General features: G+C 49.1%; 2 protein-coding genes across 7 annotated transcripts in view; one reads left to right on the top strand and one right to left on the bottom strand.

Moving 5' to 3' along the window:
- MMS19 (MMS19 homolog, cytosolic iron-sulfur assembly component) overlaps nucleotides 1–10960 on the top strand; it is a 34656-nt gene extending 23696 nt beyond the window's left edge. For 2 of the 3 annotated variants that reach the window (XM_047073236.1, XM_047073238.1), the window contains 23 exons: nucleotides 738–824; nucleotides 1266–1340; nucleotides 1741–1818; nucleotides 2351–2489; nucleotides 2742–2896; nucleotides 3147–3225; nucleotides 3511–3636; nucleotides 3831–3912; nucleotides 4202–4302; nucleotides 4407–4556; nucleotides 5425–5580; nucleotides 6439–6538; nucleotides 7015–7117; nucleotides 7255–7323; nucleotides 7762–7888; nucleotides 8399–8499; nucleotides 8647–8703; nucleotides 8846–9032; nucleotides 9339–9421; nucleotides 9548–9712; nucleotides 9800–9859; nucleotides 10394–10494; nucleotides 10574–10960. In XM_047073236.1, coding sequence (XP_046929192.1) covers nucleotides 738–824; nucleotides 1266–1340; nucleotides 1741–1818; nucleotides 2351–2489; nucleotides 2742–2896; nucleotides 3147–3225; nucleotides 3511–3636; nucleotides 3831–3912; nucleotides 4202–4302; nucleotides 4407–4556; nucleotides 5425–5580; nucleotides 6439–6538; nucleotides 7015–7117; nucleotides 7255–7323; nucleotides 7762–7888; nucleotides 8399–8499; nucleotides 8647–8703; nucleotides 8846–9032; nucleotides 9339–9421; nucleotides 9548–9712; nucleotides 9800–9859; nucleotides 10394–10494; nucleotides 10574–10601 — 2409 coding nt within the window. In that variant the 3' untranslated portion in view covers nucleotides 10602–10960. The remainder of the gene's footprint in view (nucleotides 1–737; nucleotides 825–1265; nucleotides 1341–1740; nucleotides 1819–2350; nucleotides 2490–2741; nucleotides 2897–3146; nucleotides 3226–3510; nucleotides 3637–3830; nucleotides 3913–4201; nucleotides 4303–4406; nucleotides 4557–5424; nucleotides 5581–6438; nucleotides 6539–7014; nucleotides 7118–7254; nucleotides 7324–7761; nucleotides 7889–8398; nucleotides 8500–8646; nucleotides 8704–8845; nucleotides 9033–9338; nucleotides 9422–9547; nucleotides 9713–9799; nucleotides 9860–10393; nucleotides 10495–10573) is intronic. The other variant, XM_047073237.1, reaches the window with a different exon arrangement.
- ZDHHC16 (zinc finger DHHC-type palmitoyltransferase 16) lies at nucleotides 3564–20800 on the bottom strand. Of its 4 annotated transcripts, XR_006960925.1 has the most exons (12): nucleotides 20630–20800; nucleotides 16480–16727; nucleotides 16107–16301; nucleotides 15869–15957; nucleotides 15457–15485; nucleotides 14748–14881; nucleotides 14566–14613; nucleotides 13625–13710; nucleotides 12859–12982; nucleotides 12613–12657; nucleotides 11208–11778; nucleotides 3564–3641 (listed from the first exon to the last, which is right to left on the bottom strand). XR_006960925.1 is itself a non-coding variant. In XM_047073240.1 (11 exons), exons 2-11 carry the CDS (start codon nucleotides 16720–16722, stop codon nucleotides 11664–11666), a joined length of 1134 nt encoding a protein of 377 aa, XP_046929196.1. In that variant the 5' UTR covers nucleotides 16723–16727; nucleotides 20630–20800; the 3' UTR covers nucleotides 11566–11663. The 4 variants fall into 4 exon arrangements, 2 of the variants coding, with proteins under 2 accessions (XP_046929196.1, XP_046929197.1); XR_006960926.1 differs by lacking the exon at nucleotides 14566–14613; XM_047073240.1 differs by lacking the exon at nucleotides 3564–3641 and having other exon boundaries at nucleotides 11566–11778; nucleotides 12587–12657.
- Nucleotides 20801–20908: the final 108 nt, after the last annotated feature.

The following is a 20908-nucleotide window of genomic DNA, read 5'->3' as shown; positions in this document are numbered from 1 at the left end:
AAGAACGAGAAAATAGAAATGTCCATCAAAGGGGAATTATTTAAATAAATTGTGGCTCAACTACACAATGAAATAGAAACAGTCACAAAACCTAATGTTATGAAAGAATAATACCACAGAAAAATGTACCTTATTAAGCAGGAAAAAAAAGATCATAAATCCGGGGCCCCTGGGTGGCTTAGTCAGTTAAGCGACTGACTTTGGCTTAGGTCATGATCTCCTGGTTCGTGGGTTCGAGCCCCATGTTGGGCTCTGTGCTGACAGCTTAGAGCCTGGAACCTGCTTTGGATTCTGTATCTTCCTCTCTCTCTACCCCTCCCCTGCTCATGCTCTGTCTCTCAAAAATAAATAAACATTAAAAAATTAAAAAACATAAACCCTATCTTCAAAACAATTACAGTTTTAAAAGTATATATATTTTAAAGGGAAAACAATGTCTTCTAACATACAGTCATAGGATATATACAAAGAAGAAAGTAACATACCAGAAAGTTGAGGTGTTTGTCTCTCAAATGATGAGATGATAGATCAGATAGAACATAAATGCCCAACAGATAGAAATTCCCAAGGAGGAACATGTGAGAGTAAGCATGTCTTCCTGCTGGGGCCTTCTATCACACTATTCTGCCAGACTGGGTATAAATATCACCCTATTCTGTAGGGTTGCCAGGTTGAATCCTGTGTCCAAGGGTGGTCTGAAGAGTTGTGCAAACCCATGGCCCTTTTCCCTTTTCCAGCCACCTAATGATCCCCATGGTATCCAGAGAGAAGACCTCATCCTGAGTCTTCGAGCTGTGCTGGCTTCTACACCGCGATTTGCTGAGGTGGGTCTAGCCAAGGTTAGGTATGTAGCCTCAACCCAAAGAAGGCTCTGAAGAAAGAATAGTAAGAGTATGGGAAAAAGAAAGATCCAGTATACGTTTTAGCGTATGGCATCCCGCAAATGTCTTAAGGCTTGTGTGGCAAGTATCTTCAGACCTTCAGAGTAGAAAACTTTACCATATCTTTGTTTAAAATAATAATCCAGTCGCTATATGGTGCTCTCTTAATCTTGTAGTGTTGCCAGCTAGCCCACTTTTCAGGTTAATTGGGAGTCTGGCCACAGATTGGCAGGAAGGTTGGTTTACAGTCACAACTCCTGATTCAACTGTAATTCTCTGATGTAGGTCCTGCCCTGGGGACTGGTGGCAGTAAAGACATAGTTGGCCTTGGCACTGCTACAACATTACCCATCTCAGACTTCACTTCTTCCTTCTCTCCCACAGTTCCTGCTGCCCCTGCTGATTGAGAAAGTAGATTCTGAGATTCTGAGTGCCAAGCTGGATTCTCTGCAGACTCTGGTGAGTGGTTTCTTTCTTTCCAGGGTCCAGCTGTCTAGACAATTCAGGGGCACTAACAAATATAGCAGAGAGCCAGGGAATATAATCCAGTGGCCTTCATGAGAGGGATAACCAGAATCTGGGCTTATATGTTGGCCTAAAGCAATCCCTCGCACCAGCTACCTAACTGTCTGGTCCCGTAGTAACTGAGTGGCAGCTGAGGAAAGGCTGAACTCTATGCTTGTTTTCCATCAGTCGGGATGAACTTCCATTTTTCTGTGACCTGGATACGACTTTTGTGAAATCCTGCTGGTTCTATTGCTGAGAGCCATGCTCCTTCAGGTGCCATTCTACTGAGGTGCCTGCATGTCCTCGGAAGTCTGATTGTGTAGATAGCTGATGCCTGCGCTTTCCTTGGCAGAATGCTTGCTGTGCTGTGTACGGACAGAAGGAACTGAAAGACTTCCTCCCCAGCCTTTGGGCTTCTATCCGCAGAGAGGTGAGTGTTTATTAGATAAACTCACTACTGTTAACTCCCAGTTGCCGGACATGACGGGAAATAACACAGCCTGTCCTTTTCCCTGTTGTTGGCCTGGTTATTCAGCAAGCCAGTAAGCGGGCATACTTCTGGTTGAATGACAAGGGAAAGGGTCAGCTGTTTGATGATGGCACATGATCACCTTTGCATAGTGCCCACTTCCTGTCCTTCCATGGTAAGGAGCACAGGTCGTGGTGCATCTGGCACCATACTGAATAAGAGGGGAGAAGAAGAGACTCGGGAAAGGGGATCCCAACAGCCCCTGCTCAAAGTTGGTATCCTGTTTCTCAAAAAGTATGTGTATCAATTCTAGTGGGACCAAGGACTTGGTGAGAATACACCCATTGAGAAGAAACTCACTTGAAGGGTTAATTTCTATGGCTGTACCCTAAAGGTTCTCAAACCCCACTCCCCAAAGGAAATAGGCAGTGGGTGGGTGGGCTCTCACCTAGTGCAGGCTCACCTCAGTAGCCATGGGATCCCTCCCTGACAGGTGTTCCAGACGGCAAGTGAGCGGGTGGAGGCGGATGGCCTGGCAGCCCTCCACTCCCTGACTGCGTGTTTGTCTCGCTCTGTGCTGAGGGCTGATGCCGAGGACCTCCTTGACTCCTTCCTTAGCAACATTCTACAGGGTAATGGGACCATGGCATCCAGAAAAGGGGTTGAGTACAATAGAAAGGAGTTTCTTAAGGCCAGTGACCTTTCATGAGTAGCCCCCCATGTTCAGTGACTTGGGTGCTGGAGCTGTACTTTGATTTGAAAACAATTTGAGTGGTAACTGCTAGCAAACTGTCCCAAGTCTCAATCTCCAGCTCCTGTAGACTGCAGGGGAATCGGGCAGCATTCAGCCTACTCCCCAGGTCTGTGATGTGCTGCCTCTCTAGACTGCAGGCACCATCTGTGTGAACCGGACATGAAACTGGTGTGGCCTAGTGCCAAACTATTGCAGGCAGCTGCAGGTGCATCTGCTCGGGCCTGTGACCATATCACCAGCAACGTACTGCCTTTACTGCTGGAACAGTTCCACAAGCACAGTCAGGTAAGGAAATGGAATCTTTTGAGGAAATGGTGGGACCCTTGCTAGGATCCTTTTCACAGAGAGAGAGCTAAGCATTGAGCTTTTCCCACATAATACATCTTGGGCTTTTCTCCCGTCAGCTTCTTCTGGTTCCCTTGTTCACTCTTTCTGACACTCTTACATAAAAGGATAATTTTCCTCACTTCCAGAGGAGCAGGACTGAAATCCTTTAAAATATTCTTTGACCGCAGTACCCCTTAAAACATTACAGAGCAACCAGCGGCGGACAATCCTTGAAATGATCCTCGGTTTCTTGAAGCTACACCAGAAATGGAGCTATGAAGACAAGGGTGAGGTCACCTTCCAGATGTGGTGTCCTGGGGGCTGCTGAGCACTGTATTCCTATCAAGGATGGCAGGCAAGGAATGCTACAGAGAGGTACTCTAGAATGACAGCATTCCTGTTGTTCTGAGGTTGTAACACCAGAGCACACTTACCAGATGAGGCCTGTTTATTTTTTCCTAGATTACTTCCTGGACACCCAATGGATTAAGCTCTTTGAATCTTGCCCCAAGTTGTCTTTGCATCACTGCTGAGTCAGGGCTTCTCTCTAACCTGGACTCCGTCTGTCCTAGATGAAAGGCCGCTGAATGGCTTTAAGGACCAGCTGTGCTCACTGGTGTTCATGGCTCTGACAGATCCCAGCGCCCAGCTTCAGCTTGTTGGCATCCGTACACTCACAGTCTTGGGTGCCCAGCCAGGTACACTTAGGAGAAAGAGAAAAGAAAGGGTATTGGTTCCTTCCTTGCTATTTTCTGTCTTAAGAGAAGAGCAGTCCTAATTCCCTGGTTCTCACTGTAAGTCTGGATGCTTTGGGATTTCTAATACGACTTTTGGAAGGGTTGTGGTGGCTACAGAGGAAGAAAGATGAGGTTTGTGTTTCCTTTTAACACAGATCTTCTCTCTTCTGGGGACTTGGAGCTGGCAGTGGGTCACCTGTACAGACTGAGCTTCCTGGAGGAGGACTCCCAGAGTTGGTGAGAATTGAAAGCAGCAAGCTGTCGCAGGGCTCTCTGCTTCTGACCCTTGGCTCTCCCTAAGGGAGTGGGCCTGTGCTTGGTAGTCAGAGCCAGAGATTTCAGGCTTCTCTTTTTTGGGGGGGGGCATTACGAAGCCCTGTCCAACTTAGTGGTGTAGATACTTGAGTCCTGCTGTTCAGCAAGGCAAGCTTGGCAGCCCACGCCCCCGAATCTGCCCGATGGCTGGCCTAGGCAAGAGAACAGTGGGCCAGGGCTTAGCTATTGCTCATCTGCCTTGTGTCCCCAGCAGGGTGGCAGCACTGGAAGCATCGGGAGCCCTGGCCACTCTCTACCCTGTAGCCTTCAGCAGCCACCTAGTGCCCAAGCTTGCTGAGGAGCTGGGTAGAGGTATGTGTCTCTAATCTTCGGTGGCTCGCCCCTTCCCAGGGATGTTTGGGGGCCTTCGTGCATGCCATCACACAGTGAAATCCTGTCTCCTGGGTTGATTGCAGGGGAGTTAGATTTGGCTAGAGGGGATGAGCCTGCCAAATGCTCCCGGCATCTGCGCTGTCTACAAGCCTTATCAGCTATATCAACACATCCCAGTATTGTCAAGGAGACCCTGCCTCTGCTGCTACAGCATCTCTGCCAGATGAATAAAGGTAACTACCAGGAATAATCATCAAGGAGCTAGGCTGAATGGGGAACCGTAGGCACATTCAGATTTGATGTCTCTAAGGCAGTGGTTCCATTTGGTGACTATACATCGGTAGAATCACATGGGAACCTTTAAAAAATGTTGCTGCATGGGACTCGAACAACTGTAACTGAGTGCCCAAGTGAATTTGATACAAAATCAGAATGAAAAAGCACCACTCTAGGGCCATGGTTACTGAAAATGTCCATCAACCAGCAGCTTGGGCATTGTCTGGGAACTCGTTTGAAGTGCAGAATTTCAGGCCCTACTGATTAGAATCTGCTTTAAACAAGATTTCCAGGTAACTCCTACACACCACTGTTTCAAGGCATAAGTGACAACAGTCACTGCTACTGTGAGCCTGTGCATGCCCCACCAAGGGCTCTCACTATAACTTCCTCAGCTCCCAGCTCTGCAGTGCCCAGCCCTGCAGAAGATCCAATGGATGTTCCAGCACCTGATACATCTCAGAGTGTGGCTGGAGTTTGACTCCTGACTTTGCACTTACTATAACCCTGGAAAACCACTGGTGGTTTTATTTAGCCTCCACATCCTCCTCTATAAAATAGGGAAAATGATACTTCTAGGGTTGTTGTGAAAACTGAGAAAATACGTATGAGTGCTTCTGTTGCAGAGCTGACACAGCCAGTTCTGCTCCAAAATCTGAGTAGGTAAAAAGAAACAGCCAAAAGAATGACATTTCTTGGCTCTTTATCAACCACTCTTGGACTCTTTAGTCACTCATCTTTGATTATTTTTCCCATATTCTGTATCTGAAAGATCTGGAAGTGCTTTTAAGAAAACTTTACAGAGAATACTTTGTTACTACACAGGGTATATGGTTGCAGGAACCAGTGAAGTTATTGCTGTCTGTCAGAGCCTCCAGCGGGTGGCAGAAAAATGCCAGCAGGACCTTGAGAGCTGCTGGTATTTCCATCAGACAGCTGTACCTTGCCTGCTCGCCCTGGCGGTGCAGGCTTCCATGCCAGGTAACTTTCTCCACCCTGCACCTTCTCTGTCCCTCCTCTGGGCTTCAGCCTTCCACTACTGGTGAGCAGCACTGCCACTTGGAGGCTACCACTGACATTACATTTTGTCCCAGCAGAGGCTTCTTTTGAATCCTTTGTCTCCAAAGTGAAATTTCACTTCAAGCAAAGGATGTCAACCTGACCAGTGGCAAGAATCAAAATCTACTCGTGTTAGCGAAACTCAGCAGGATGCACACCTTTTTTTCTCAATAATTGCTATGTAATTAGGTAGCATTGGGCTCTGGAATCAAGCTGACCTGGTTGGGTTTCATCTTCAACTCCACCACTTGTTAAGTGAAGATATTTAGCCTTTGTAAGCCTGTTTCCTCGCTTAAAAGGGGAAGAAATAGCGTAAAATCTGTATCACGGGGTAGTTAGTAAGATTAAAAAAAAACATGTGGTGCTTGGCAACAGAGTACATAGTATGTATGTATGGCAGCTCCACGTATGTAGCTGTTATAATAATGACCCCTGACAATACATCGGTGTTATCTTTAAATTTTGGAAAAAACTAAAATAACTATTTCTGAAGTTCAGAAGATCATAACAACTAGATTTATTTTCCACGTTGCCCAGTCTGAGGACTGCACAAAGTTCTCAAGAGCTCTCCGTAGCCCATGTTAACCATTCCTGTTTCTAGTGCCGTGCTCATGCTCAGGGCCACAGCAGTGCTGGGAGACAGGTTTAAAACTGATGCCATTGTAACTAGAGTCATGATGATGACAGGATCTAATCATCTGAACCACAGTCGTGGCCTGGTGATTGTGTGTGTGTGTGTGTGTGTGTGTGTGTGTGTGTGTGTGTGTGTTTATTTTTCAGAGAAGGAGCACTCAGTTCTGAGAAAAGTACTGTTGGAGGATGAGGTCTTGGCTGCCATGGTGTCTGTCATTGGCACTGCCACCACCCACTTGAGCCCTGAGTGAGTATAATCATTGATGTGGCTTGACCATAGGCAGGATAGCAGTCTTAGGAAGAAGCAGCAGATAGCTGCCTTCTGAGCTATCTTTGACCCAGAATCAAATGTGGAGGGAGTTGTTTTGCTGGCAAAGTAAGAGGAAGTGGCTTTTTAGCACCATGGATTAGGGGGTAGGGGAGGCACGGGCTAATGGTTCTTAGCTACAGATGTGCAGAAGAATCACCTGTGGACTATTTTTGAAATATATGTTGCATTCTCTCACCAGATTGTAAGCTTCAGAACAGGGATTTAATCAGATTCACTGCTAAATCATCAGGGCCTAAAATGGGAATGGTTCTTGGCACATAATATATGCTGAATTAGCATTTGTTGGATGCATGAATGATCATGTTCGGGCCCATTGACTCAGTGACTCTAATGTGAACCCAGGGTACTTCAGAACCCTGGCTTCTTGGTGATACCTAGTCCTCTACCCCCAGCTTAGCTGCCCAGAGTGTTGCCCACATTGTGCCCCTTTTCTTGGATGGCAACGTCTCCTTTCTGCCTGAAAACAGCTTCCCTTGCAGATTCCAGCCATTCCAGGTGAGGGTCTGATGGACCAGAATGGGGAGAATCTTGGGACTTTCCTTCAAATTTTTAGGGCTAATCTGGGATAGGTTTGGGGCAGAAAAGCCTCTTGCTAGCAGAACAGGCTTGCTAGGGTTTTTCTCCCTTTACAGGATGGCTGCTCAGGGCAGAGGCGGCTGGTTGCATTGCTTATGGCCTTTGTCTGCTCCTTGCCTCGAAATGTGAGTACATTTGGGGAGTACCGTAGTTTAACCCTGATGAGGGGAGGTAGATCCCAAGTGACTTCTGGGCAGAAATTTGTCATAGGCTAAGCTGATCTTCTGTTTTACTCACTGGAGAGTTTAGCTCTCATCCATCTTGACCCCTGCTGCCACTTTTTCTTCTTCTTTTTTTTTCTCCTTAAGTTTATTTATTTATTTTGAGAGAGAGAGAGGCAGAGAGAGTTTGGAACTCCACATTGTCAGGCTCCACATTGTCAGCAGAGAGCCCAACGCGGGGCTCGATCCCACGAACCGTGAGATCATGACCTGAGCCGAAATCAAGAGTCGGACGCTTAACCGACTGAGCCACCCAGGCGCATCCCCGCTGCCACTTTCTACTGCGTATCTCTCGGAGTTCAAGTGTTCTCTGCGTGCGTTACATGGTCAGGTTTTATGTAGGTGGAAATCCCTCAACTGAACCAACTCATGCGGGAGCTTGTAGAGCTGAGCTGCTGCCCCAGTTGCCCCTCCTCCTCCACTGCTGCCGCCAAGTGCTTTGCAGGACTCCTCAACAAGCTCCCTGCAGGTACTGAAATAAGGCTGGGGCGGGGAGGGGAGGGGGTGGGGGGTGCGTAGGGAGCCTCCTGGAATTAATTACTGATGAAATCTTGGAAGCTCAGTCCTCCTGCCCTTTAAAAAAGGAGCTGCTAATAATATAATAGGGCCTCCTAGGGGACAGCCCTTGGGACAAGAGTCAAGACCAGAGCTGGGCAAAGCATTACAGGACATAAAAAGATAAGAAGGTTCAAGCAGAGTGCTCTGTCTAGGTCTGTCACCCTACTCCCTACAGGGAGCTCTTAGAGATCATTTTTTACTAGAAGCAGACCGCTCTTTCCGAATACCAGCACCCCTGCGTTATGAGATACTAGCCTCTCATGCTAGCATCCTAGAGCTGAGTGGGCAGAGTCACAGCCAGAATGATACTGTTCCTTTCTGATGGCCTCTCAGGGAGCTCTGTATTTAAATGATTTACATCATTTGTTGGTAAAGAAGAAATATGTAGCCTCTGCATCAGTGTTTCCTCTCTTATTTTTAGGGCAACAGCTAGATGAATTCCTGCAGCTGGCAGTGGACAAAGTGGAGGCTGGCCTGAGCCCTGGCCCCTATCGTAGTCAGGCCTTCACACTGCTTCTCTGGGTAAGGTCCCAGAATGGATTCTAGTTAGACAGTTCTGTCTGGTTAAATAAAAGTCTCCCCATTTGACCTTGAACCCTAAACATGCTTCTTGAGGTTTTGGGGTTTGAATGTCATGCATGCCCCTGTCAGACTGTTCTCTGATTACAGGTAACAAAGGCCTTAGTGCTTAGATATCATCCTCTCAGCTCATGCCTTACAGACCGGGTAAGTCTTTTCTGGAGCCAGGAGAGCCAAAGACCTAAATAGTAACTTCCCTGTTGATCCTTTTCCTCCCAGAAACCACTGCCATCCTCCTCATGGGTATTGAAGATTCATTCTTCTCTCCTGCTGCACCTCTTTTCTCCAGCTCATGGGCCTCCTGGGTGATCCAGAACTAGGCCCAGCAGCAGCTGATGGCTTCTCTCTACTCATGTCTGACTGCACTGACGTGTTGACCCGTGCTGGCCATGCTGAAGTGCGTATCATGTTCCGCCAGCGGTTCTTCACAGATAACGTGCCTGCTTTGGTCCAGGGTTTCCATGCTGCTTCCCAAGGTGAGGAGGGTCTAAAAGGCCCTAAATATATACACCTTTTCTTTACTCAGGTCACATTCCCTAAAATAATTTAAGACGTGAGTGCTTCTTTAGAGCTACAGTGTGATCTGTACCTAAAAGGCTAAACTTCCAGAATCTTGTCCCACTTTTTTCCTTTGATAAATCTTGGTTTTTCTTAGCTTGAGGTTTTTGTTTGTTTGAACCTCTTTCTTGGCTAATGTCCCAGCTTCATCAGAGATTGGAGTTGAATGTTCAAACTGTATGTCTGAGACCAGTTTCTTCCTAAGCTTTTCCATGTTTTTACAGATGTGAAGCCAAATTACCTGAAGGGCCTGTCTCACGTACTTAATAGGCTGCCTAAGCCTGTACTCCTACCAGAGTTGCCCACGGTGAGCCCTGCAGTCAGAGCCTCAAATGGGGACTAAGTCACTGCCCCCAGCTGGTGCTAGAAACGGGGACAGGGAGGTGGAGGAGAAGCAGGCTTACCACATACTGCCTTTCTTCTGGCCCCTTAGCTGCTCTCCTTGCTGCTGGAGGCCCTGTCTTGCTCCGACTGTGTAGTTCAGCTCTCCACCCTCAGCTGCCTTCAGCCTCTTCTACTGGAAGCACCCCAGGTCATGAGTCTTCACGTTGACACCCTTGTCACCAAGTTTCTGAACCTCAGCTCTAGTCCCTCCATGGTGCGTTGAGCCCCAGCAACTCTTTGGCACCTACGTCTCTCCTTCACGGGTCTCCCCTCACCCCTGCCCCTTACGGTTGTGTTCCAGGCTGTCCGGATTGCCGCACTGCAGTGCATGCACGCTCTCACTCGCCTGCCCACCCCTGTGGTGAGTACCTGAGATGGCTCTTTCTGGCCTGGACACTTCTGAAAAGAGCCAGACAAGCACCTTTTTTGCCTTAGTCAAATGGGACTGACCACCCTGCTGTGTGATTGAGGTGCAAACTGCGAGGTACGCACAGACATGGCTGTACCTATAGTAGAACGGCCATCCTTTGGGGCACCTGGGTGGCGCAGTCGGTTAAGCGTCCGACTTCGGCCAGGTCACGATCTCGTGGTCCGGGAGTTCGAGCCCCGCGTCGGGCTCTGGGCTGATGGCTCAGAGCCTGGAGCCTGTTTCCGATTCTGTGTCTCCCTCTCTCTCTGCCCCTCCCCCGTTCATGCTCTGTCTCTCTCTGTCTTAAAAATGAATAAACGTTGGAAAAAAAAAATTAAAAAAAAAAAAAAAAGAACGGCCATCCTGCCACATAGCACACTCTGGAATCACTAAAGGAGAATAGGAAGAACGTTGGTTGTTGAGTCAGAGAAGCAGCCCTTTCGGTTGCCTTGGCTGAACAAGGCTGTGGTTCTTCTCACTCCACAGCTGCTGCCGTATAAACCACAGGTGATCCGAGCCTTAGCCAAGCCCCTAGATGACAAGAAGAGACTGGTGCGCAAGGAGGCAGTGTCAGCCAGGGGAGAATGGTGAGTTTCGAAGTCATGGATGAGATGGGATTGAAATGAGCCTCATCACTGATGCCGCCAACCTTCTTTTTGCCTACAGGTTTCTGCTGGGGAGCCCTGGCAGCTGAGCCCTCGGTCCTGGCCTATGCTGTTCTGACAGACAATCTAACCTGAAATTACTAACTATCGAGCCATGTTGCCCAAGGCAGGGAGACCACTGGCCTCTGATTGCCTCTCCCCAGGCCTCTGTTGCATGGCTGTATAGGAAACATAGGAATCCTGACTTCTAATGGATTTGTGAAGTTAACTGAGTGTGAGACTACTTGTGTTTGAGGAAAGATCTTGGTCTTAGGGCTCTTCCATTTATTTGTCAGAAAAAGGGAGATATGCTGCTGAGGGGTGAATGAATGCACACGAATGTGGCCCTGAGGACCAGGGATGATGGATGTGTGTGTACCTGCTGGAGAATAAAGATTTCTTTTGGTAATGGGGCTGTCAGATATTTCCTCCTCCCCATTCATGCCTCAGTGGCACATAACCAGAGCACCAGTGCATAAGCTATAGGAACACTAATGACAGAGACTGGCCAAGAATTTTCAGGGTATCCACCCCTCCAAGTAGAGCATAGGAAGCATGACCAGAACACCCACTCACTAGGTCTTGACCTTGACTTTTCCCTTCCTCGCCCTAAAGTAAAGGCAATGAAAAGTTGTATATCTTTAAAAATCAAATACCTTTATTTTTCACCTTCAGCAGCATGTGAGAAGTGGCAGTGACCTCAGCAGTAGGCCTGGTGTCTTTGCCCTGTTGAGGAGCCAGGATCTCCGCTCTACCATTCAGGTGTTTTCTCAGACAGTACGTGGAAGAGATGGTGGCCAACCCCAGTGCTGGAACCTGGAGGAGGTCGGGGTCAGCACCCGGCAAGGTTGCTAGCTGCCTAATCTCCAGTCTGGGGCTGGAACTTCAGTTTGCCTGAGCTGAGTAAAGGGACATCGGTCCTAGGATTTCTCCACATCGTGCCTGGTTCCTGCAGTGGCCAGCAGATTGGTCCTTGGGTTGTCCCTGCATGGTACTCTAAGGCAGGCCCACTGATTCTTTTTGCCCAAGGATTCCAAGAAGCTGTCCTTGGAGGCCCTTGAGACAATGCAGGAAGCAGAGTGGCACACAGGTTGTGACAGACACAATCCAGCTCACACTGCCATCACAGAGGCTGAGTGAGCAGTCACCCAGGGAGGGGGGTCCCAGGTCATTCCATTCCCATGGGGCAGGTGACTGGAAGGCAACAGCACCCGAGTAAGCCAGTGCCTACAAGAGAAGATAGAATGTCCCTGAGTTCCAAGAGTTCTTGGTCTTCCTTCCTGATCCTCATTCCTCAGCAAGGAGTCAAGGTATCCTGAAGCAACTTTGGCATTAACCCCAACAGTAACAAAAGTTCTAGTATGTCCAATGTGCCCTTCGGTGCTTTTAGAGGTTTCAAAATAAACCTCTAAGGGATCACCGCAAGGAATGACAGGCAGGAATGTAATAAGGACAGGAAAGGGGGGAAGGCAGGTACTTCTGGTCACCTAGTTATTACTGCCTTGGAGTTGCAATCTGAAAAGTGATTTACCCTCATCTCCTGGGCTAAGGGAGCTAACTTCATTTTTTTGGTCTTAGGACCTCTGTTAAAAATAGAGTGCTGCAGTCCCACACGTTGTTGGTTTGAACTCCAGACACTACCATACCAATGCGAGGAGATGGGTGGTCACCATATCCTACCTAGAGGTCCCTTACTGACCACTCACTGCTTTCTCAGGATTCTGTTGTGTCATCTGTAAGCCTCATGCGCATATACCGCAGTTTTGGCCCCTAGCCCCTTTGGTTCAAATGAACAGTGATCTCTACTCCCAGAGTCTGGATTTGTATTGTCCTGTAGGGTAGCCACTAGCCACACGTGCCTGTTTAAACTAGTAAAAATAAAATGTCAATTTACGGGTGCATTAGCCACATTTCAGGTGTTCAGCAACCATATGTGGCTGGTGGCTAACGTCTTACACAGCACAGGAAAAGAACATTTTTTCTCTAACCATAGAGAGTTCTGTTGGACAGCACTAGTCTAGATGTTCTACTTTACCTTCCTGTGTCCACACCCAGGAATACCTTCCAGTTGTCCAAGCAGCCGTAGTTGTAATGATTCCTGAAAACCTAGAGCCAAGAGAAATACAGGTTTCTACAAACCCCTTTTATTTACTCCCCCTCCTAATTTTCAAGCCTAAATTGGCTAGCTAAAGCTCAGCCAGGTGAGTTCTGACCTTTTATGATGCCTGCCCTTGTTGGCCCTAGACTGCAACCTCTGTTTTCAGGACAGCGGGATCGGTTACCCTCCACCCCAAGCCCCCTACTCACTCTGCCCTTGGCCTGCAGCCGACGTCTCTCCTTCTTGTTGATGTGCCTTTCGATACTAGTCTCCCCTCGACTGATGAGAACAGCATGCCATACAGTTAGGGCACCCAAGGCAAGTGCTACAGAACTAAGAAAAGAGGGGCCAAGGTTGGTGGGGAGGTTACAAGTAGGTATGAAATTGACCTGAGCTATAACGATCAGCTAGAGACCTCTCTGCTGAAGTCCCAGCCTACATCCTAGGTGAGTTCTCACTTCACTACATCTATAGAAAGCATCAATGAAAATGCGTCAACATGAGCTAAGAATAAATTAGGTGGAAAGAAAGGTGGGGAAATTCAGTCTGTGTTACTAATAACAATGTACCATACTTCTTAAAATACCTGTGCTTAGGAAACTGCAGCGGGTAGTGAAAACAGCCAGGTTAGAACGGGCAGCATGCAATTCAGATCACAGTTCTCCCGTTCCCAACTGTGTATCACACAGCAACTCACTTCACCTCTCCTCTTCAGTTTTCCTCACCTGGAAAATGCAGTGCCCTACCTGGAAGCAGTTTAACTTACCTTGGCACATAACACTCCATGCTAGCATCCTTAGTGTTCCCTGCCCCAAAAGGCTGAAGAAAATGAAGCACTGACTCTTTGCCAAGCTAAGTTACACTAAGAACAGCAGCAGATGACACAGGCATGGGACCCTGCCTACACGTGGGCACTGGAAAAGGTTTTTCTGAAACTGTCCCCCATTTAAACCATCAAAAATGAGTGTTAAATACCTGCACAGGAACCAGAGGTAGACAAGACTCTTGTGAGTCACCCTTTCTCGGAAGGAGAAGGTGGGTGGTGGGGTCTGGTGATACGTCTAGGAAAAGAGAAGAGTAAGGTGGCTCATTTGCTGTTGATCTCCAGCACAGCCCCCAGCACCTGCAGGCAGGGAAGTGACCCAAACCCAGGATGAGAAAATAGGGAGTTAAGCCACAGAGGAGTCAGGGCAGCAGCCAGATGGGTGGGCCAAGCCCGGAGGCATCACCATGTGGACAAACACTGGGCAGAGCGGGTCTGGACAGGATGGCAAAGCATAGGAGGAGCTGACCCTGGGCCTTCAGGTTTGACAACACAAATGGGGCTCCAGGGGAAGCCGCTCTGCTCCCCAGCTAGAACCCCCTCAGTGTGTGGCTGCGATCCTCAAGAGGAGGCTGGGCCCAGGCCCGGAATGCGAGAACAAGCAAGGAAAACTGAGTTCCACTAAGGACTAAAAGGACAGCAGAGGTTAAGTGGTATAATCGTGAGCCCAAGACGTCTCCAAATAAGGGGTCCTCACAGGCCTGGGAGAAGGCCTGGCATGGATGCCGAAAGACCAGGAGCAAAGAGTGATCAGACTGGCCCAGCCTGGTCCCTGTCCCCTGGAACCCCATTACACAGACTAACACAGACTCCTTGCTGCTCAGGCCGTCTCCAAGGCAGAGTCCCCGCTCAGCCCAAAGAAGGTGATGATGGGATAGAGAGCCCAAAACTATCACAAGCCAGGGACTTCCAGCTTGTCCCCAGGCCACTTAGTCCGCCCATGGCCCACAGCCTCCCAGAATACCCCTGGATCCAGTCTCAAGAGGCCCCTCAGCCAGCCTCTACAACTCCACTAGCAGGTGGGCCCCCGCTGCCTCAGCAACTCTACCCCCTGGCCTGAGCAGCAGGAGGCAGTGGCGTGGGGACGGCCCACCTGGTTGGCAACCGCCTGTAGTTTGTTCTTGTCGAGCTGTTTCATTTTCTAAGGGGATGGAAAACAGTGCTGGTTATACACTCAGGCCTCTAGGGTAGGGGTGCTACCAGCCCCACTCCTTAGGGACAGATTCCACACCCCAAAATTCTACTGAGCTGCCCTGCTCCTAGCTATGGGCTCACCTCGATGGCAGCATAAGCTTCCCGGAAAAGGTCCCAACTTCCGTAGCTGCAGTAGACACAGCCCAGAGTCATGAAAAAGCAGAAAGAGAAGAAGTACCGATGGTTATAGTGGCCTACACAGTTGTTTAGCCAGGCTGGTGGGGGAAGGATTAAGGACAAGATCAAACACACAGCTTCAGGTCTCTCTGGTTCATTCTTGCTTCATGATGGCATCATCCAAGCACAGGGCCTCCAGTCACCAAGAACTATTTCCTGAAGGCAGGAAAATATGGGACTATTTCCAGAAGTTAAAGCTTTTCAGAGCCCTCACAAGGCCCACCGGGAAATCATGAAAACTGAAATCCTTAAGCAAAACGAATCTGCCAATACTTCAACCCAGCTGGTGTCAACCAGCCATCTGTCTGGGACAGCAGAAGGGGACCGTTGGTTCTATCTGGCATGCCCAGTGGACAACCTGAAGCCCAAACATCTCTTTCCATCCCACAAACGTTAATGTGGTTAGAATAGATGCCTCGCTCCAAGATCGTCCCATAGAACCTGTAAGCCTCCTGCTTCCCTCGGAGATGGCCAGCCCCACCGCTCCTCTCCTAACTTTTCATGAGCCCAGCGTTCTTTGAGGGATGCTAGAAGCCGTGGTTGTGGCCCTTCGCCCAGTGCAGGTGGCTGGAGCTAAAGGAGGCCTCATGCAGAAGAGATAATAAAAGGATACGGCAGTGATGATCCATCTTCAGCACACACCTGTGAGGGAGGGACACAGGCTCTGTTACGGTGGCCAAGGTTCTCGAGATGTCAGTGCCAATCCTTTCCTACAAGGACCAGCATCCTGCTGAGGTGGAAAGGGCACAGACTTTGAAGACAGCCAGGCCTTGCTTCAAACCCTGTTTCACTAGCTACGTGAACTAGTAGCTTGGACAAGGTTAACTCATCTCTCTGTTTCCACAAGCGATGACAATACCTAACTCACAGGACCGTTCTGAGAACCAGGCGTCATGACATGAGGGTGCACTGCCTGGTGAGAAGACTTCATAAACATCTTCTCGGACTCCAGGCCTACATTTTGCCCTAGGGCTTCAGCAAAAGGGTCAAAGCTGGGGTTCACAGCAAGCAAAGCCAAGACCCACCTATTGCAGATGCTGCAGTGGTGTGTTCGGGCTGGCTTGGGGTAAATACACTTCTTACAGATGGAGACTGTTGCGATATCATTCCTACCCTGTGCAAAGGGAGAAAAGCATTGTGACAACTGTGGCAGCGAAGCTGGGTACCTTAAAAGATACCAAGGCCCTCTCGCTCCCCCACGCCTAGGACTGGCTCTCGCAGCCTGCAGCTCTCTCCTTCCGGTATGCTCCTGTGGGGACCCACCTGGGGTGGGTATCCAGGTGGAGTGGTGATGGCCTGGTAGTAATGGAAGACGATGAGGATCAGATTCCAGTGGCTGTAGAAGAAGTGCCAGCAGAGCCGTGGCACTGAGTATGTTCGGAGGATGAGAGGCAGGACACACAGGTAGGCGATGGCCACAATGGAGCTGGTCAGCACGATCACCAACACCACGAACACCTGCCAGCACCAGTGAGGTCAGGTAGGCAGTGAGAGTTTGCCAACACCAAGAGTAGACTCGGGAATTTCCCCGGGGTAGGGGGCTGGTATGGGTCCCAAACCCAGTGTGGGTCCATCAGACATGTGTCCTTCTGCTACCCCAACACGTCCCTTTTCCTGCTCCCTGGGCATCACTCACCACCCCACACCAACGGATCACGTTGTCCACCAGCCAGTAGATAGGCTCAAAGGCAGCATCGACAGCGGTGTCACTGCCACCAAAGGAGTTGTAGAGCAGGGAGCGCAGGCAGACCTTGCCATAGCGCCAGCGCTGTACCAGGCCCCGGAGCAGAGGTGGGCAGCGGCGCCTGTAGCCCAGGAGCAGAAGCAGGCGCAGGCAGAGGCGGGCGGGGCCCAGCAGCAGGCTCCGCTGGCCCCGCATGGCTCCTAGGAGAGCATACCATTGTGAGAAGCCACTCTGGTCCTGTCCCTCCCTACCCCACCAGGGAGGAGGCCCAGAGCACCAGCTTAAAGGCAAAGACCTAAGGCCCAGCTGGGCCAGTCACCAGCTGTGAGACATAGGAAGTCACTCCACTTCTCAAGGGAATAGGGTGGTGCCAATGCCCCAACCAGATTACATGGGGTAGGGTCTGGAGGTTCTGAGCGTGCAGAAGTCCTACTTACATTACACCACTGGGCGCACAGCAAATCCAAAATGATGCACTCCTAGAGTAAGGGGCCACCCACAGTAAAAGGCTGAGGGAAAGGCAGGCAGCTCCAAGCCAAAGCAGGGTTTTTTGGAATTCTCTTTGTAGACAGACCATTGGGTGGAGCACAGCTGACATGCACAAAGCTGCCACCACGCCTCTGTGGGCACGGCCACCACAGCAGAGGATTCTCAGGGTATCCCGCCTGCTCTAGACCAATGACCCACCTCCTAACAATTGCTCTTCACCAAGGAATGGCCAATGGGGGAGTGAGTACATCATATGTTGATCCTACATCTAGATCTTCCCTGGTGCTGAGTCTTAGCAAAAGATATTCCTCTTTCTTACTTCCTCTGAGCTGATGTTACAGGCCACCAGACCCAACCTGGTAGCATGAGAGTCCCTGTCTTCTGTCAGGACACCTCAGCTACCCTCTGCATGACATAAGATGCTCTGTCTCCAATTCCAGTCCCAGCCCCACCCCAAGGATACAAAAGCCAAGAAAACTTCAGTTTTTATGGCAGAATAACACCACAGGCAGGAAACACTGGCAGTGGGAGGGGGGCCTTCCTGCTGTGGCTCATGGAGACCACAGAGCCTATCCTCTCAGTGATGAGTCTCCTTGGCCCAATTCTACTTCGATACTCACAAGTCTTCTCTGAAGCTGCTGCCCTTGGCCCCAAGCTACCCAACCAGCCTTCCGAGCTCTGCAAGTGCCTTCTTCTCCTCTATGTGATTTCTACCTCACCCAATGGCCATGGGAGGTCAGCTGCCCAGGTAATGTCCAGAACTAAAGTCATGGATTCCGTTGATGATAGTCTCATCAATTCTGCAGATTAAAGCCCTTACCAGAAAAGAAATTATCTGATTTCCCCCTAGGGCTACTGTGTCCTCAGCAACTCCACTGACTTATTTAAAAGGCAGCTCAAAACCCAACAGAAACTGGAGGAGGCTGCTCCACTGTAGGGATGGTTTCCGTTCAGTAACTGGAGCAAGGTACTCTCCTTGCACACTGGCTTATCACAAGAGGCCTTTCAAAGAAAACACTTTGTAACCTCCTTCTACAAGTTCTGTAAATGACCTAAGGCAAAGAGGAATCCAGCAGACAAGGCTAGGCTAACAGAGAAAGAGAGATGATGATTCAGTAAGGACCTACTCTCTGCATCAGGATAAAGAAACTGGCCATTCCCATCACCTCCTAGGAGCTAAGAGAATTAAGGAACAGTGTAGAAAGGGAGAAAGTAAAAACTCAACCTTCCTACTTCCCGAGTTGGAGTCCTGTTTCTTAGAACCATGATATGACCTGAAGCATGAATTTTTTTTCCTTTTGAGTTTAATTTATTTATTTTGAGGAGGGAGGGGCAGAGAGAGGGAGAGACAGAATCCCCAAGCAGGCTCCACACAGTCAGCAAAGAGACTGACATGGGGCTCAAACTCACGAACCATGAGCTTACGACCTGAGCTGAAATCAAGAGTTGGATGCTTAGTAGGGCGCCTGGGTGACTCAGTCGGTTAAGCGTCCAACTTCAACTCAGGTCATGATCTCACGGCCCGTGAGTTCAAGCCCTGCACTGGGCTCTGTGCCGACAGCTGAGCCTGGAGCCTGCTTCAGATTCTGTGTCTCCCTCTCTTTGCCCCTTCCCTGCTCACGCTCTGTGTCTCTCTCACTCTCAAAAATGAATAAATGTTAATAAAAACTTTTTAAAAAGAAGAGTTGGACACTTAGCCAACTGAGCCACCCAGGCACCCCTTGAAGCATGATTTTTCAAAATAGTGTACAGCCAAAGTCAAATGTAAAAGTGAGCCAAAAATTTTACCTCACAACAAATCCAAGTGACGTAGACTGTCCACGCCATTGTTCATTCCCTTATGGTGGCTAATGGAAAGTTTCCTATTTGCTAAAATACTCTTTATAGCAATAACTTGCAAATAAGATGCATTCCTCACCTTTAATAAACATGAATTATATGCCATCTCTCCTGTCTCCAAAAACAAGAAACATTCCTTTTCAGATTCTCCACCTTCCATATTGTTCTCAACCACCTCTGGAATTCCTGACTGTATAGGAAATGCCTGCCTTAAGGACTAGACTTACCAACTCTCATCTATCCCATAACATCATTACTTAGGGTTCAATTCTGCCCTTAAGTAGTTCTGTGACCTTGGGCAAATCACCCAACCCTGCTAGAACTCAATTTCCTTGTGTTTCCATTCAGTGACAGGGTAGAGTTAAATGGTAAGGTCCTGTCCAGCTCTAATCCTTTAAGATTCTATATATACACTGGGTTAAGGTATAAATGAAATAGTTACAAATGCTTAGCACAATACCTGGCTCACAGAAATACTCAATAAGTACCTTTTGAATGAACGGAGGATGCAGAAATGGTGAGGTTGATCAGATGTCTATCTGTGCTTACAAATAGCAGCAAGTGCACTCCTGCCAATGTGGTAACGCTAAATAAGTATCTGCTACTGTCATTCTTCATGATCAGTAAAAAGCAATAGAAACCATTAGAATCACAGCACTTAAGAGCTTAAAGGGATTTTATAAAACAAATCCAACCAGAAATGAACCCAAACATGTGAACTGAAAGTTTGTAGAGCTACAGATCAGATTTGAGTGAAGAGTCTGAAGCCAACCCCCTACCGCTCATTTTAGCTAGTGGGGTTTAGGGGGTATGGAGATGCCAGGGAAGAGATATGTGGCCCATGGGGCCACACTTGAACATACAGAGTTCCTCATTTCTCAGGAAATTGAACCACAGAATTCAAAAAATTGTGATTTTGTGTGTGTTGTGGCAAGAGCGTGAACATGGGAGAAAACAGAGCAAAGCAGAGTTTCACCTCCACCCCAAGCACAAGCCCTTAGCACTCTGATCCCTCGGTAGTAACCACAGACCATAGTGACTTCTGGCATCAGATTAGAGGGGATTGAAGGCCATAGCACTCCCCTCTTTCCAAGGCTCTAAGTCACCATCTGTTTTCCAAGGGGAAACTGGATTGGTGGGGGCTGGAGGGTTTGCACAGGTTAGGTTCCAAAGCAACCAAAAGGCAAGGGAAACTGAAATGAAAGTCATAGCAAATCTCAAGTGGACAAAGATGCTGCTCTCAGGATGTTTGCTGTCTTAAGCAATAGTTGTCAATCATCAGTAAGAGTAGCATTCTACTCATGTGCAGACTTTCGTTCCGAACTAACATATGCTTGAAAAAGTTAAGGATGGGCCCACATGGCCTGAACTCCGTTTGCGAGGATCCGACTGCAAGATCTGAAGCTGCAGTCACAAAAAGTCTTTATTTCTGAACGAGGGAGGCGTGGTCAAAGTGCGAAACACTGGAAGTAAAAAAAACCTTGGGTTCCGGTTTGGGCTCTACCTTGAACTATCTACGAGGATCCTGAACAAGTTAAATCCTATCTCTGGATCTGAGTTTCCAAATCTGTGAAATGGGCAAGTTGGGTTGGCCTCCTTCCATGCTCCACGCTTTACAGCTGCCCGGAGGGTGCACTCCGCCAGGCAGGGCACGGCCGTGCTGGGCGGAGCAAGGAGAGAACAGGAACCCGGACTCGCAAAAAGGCCCCGAACAGGGCCCGACCCTAGAAAAAAGGGCAAGACTGGGGAGCAAAGTCCGCGGCTCCGCTCTTACCTGCCGCCTGCTGACTCCCCAGTCAGCCAAATGGAACCCCGCAGCCTCCGCCGCCGTTCCCTGTCACCCCCTCCAGCTCCGCAACCCGGCCGGGCCCGACTCAGCCCAACCAACCATCCTCTGCCAACCCCAGCACCAGCCAGCAGCCTGGGACCCGCCGCCAGCCCATCCTGGACCACAGGCGCAAGCGCAAGCGCAGGCGTGCCGGAGCCCCGCCCCCGGACTCGTCCCGGGGTAACCTGGGAAATAAAGTTTCCCGGAGGCTCCGATGATCACGTG

The sequence above is a fragment of the Lynx rufus genome, unplaced genomic scaffold (assembly GCF_022079265.1).
Source record: "Lynx rufus isolate CCGP_SWC_20201006 ecotype Redwood Valley unplaced genomic scaffold, mLynRuf1.p SCAF_11, whole genome shotgun sequence".
Classification (NCBI taxonomy): Eukaryota; Metazoa; Chordata; class Mammalia; order Carnivora; family Felidae; genus Lynx; species Lynx rufus.
The sequence above is the reverse complement of the archived record's forward strand: the minus strand, read 5'-3'. Positions and strand labels throughout refer to the sequence as shown.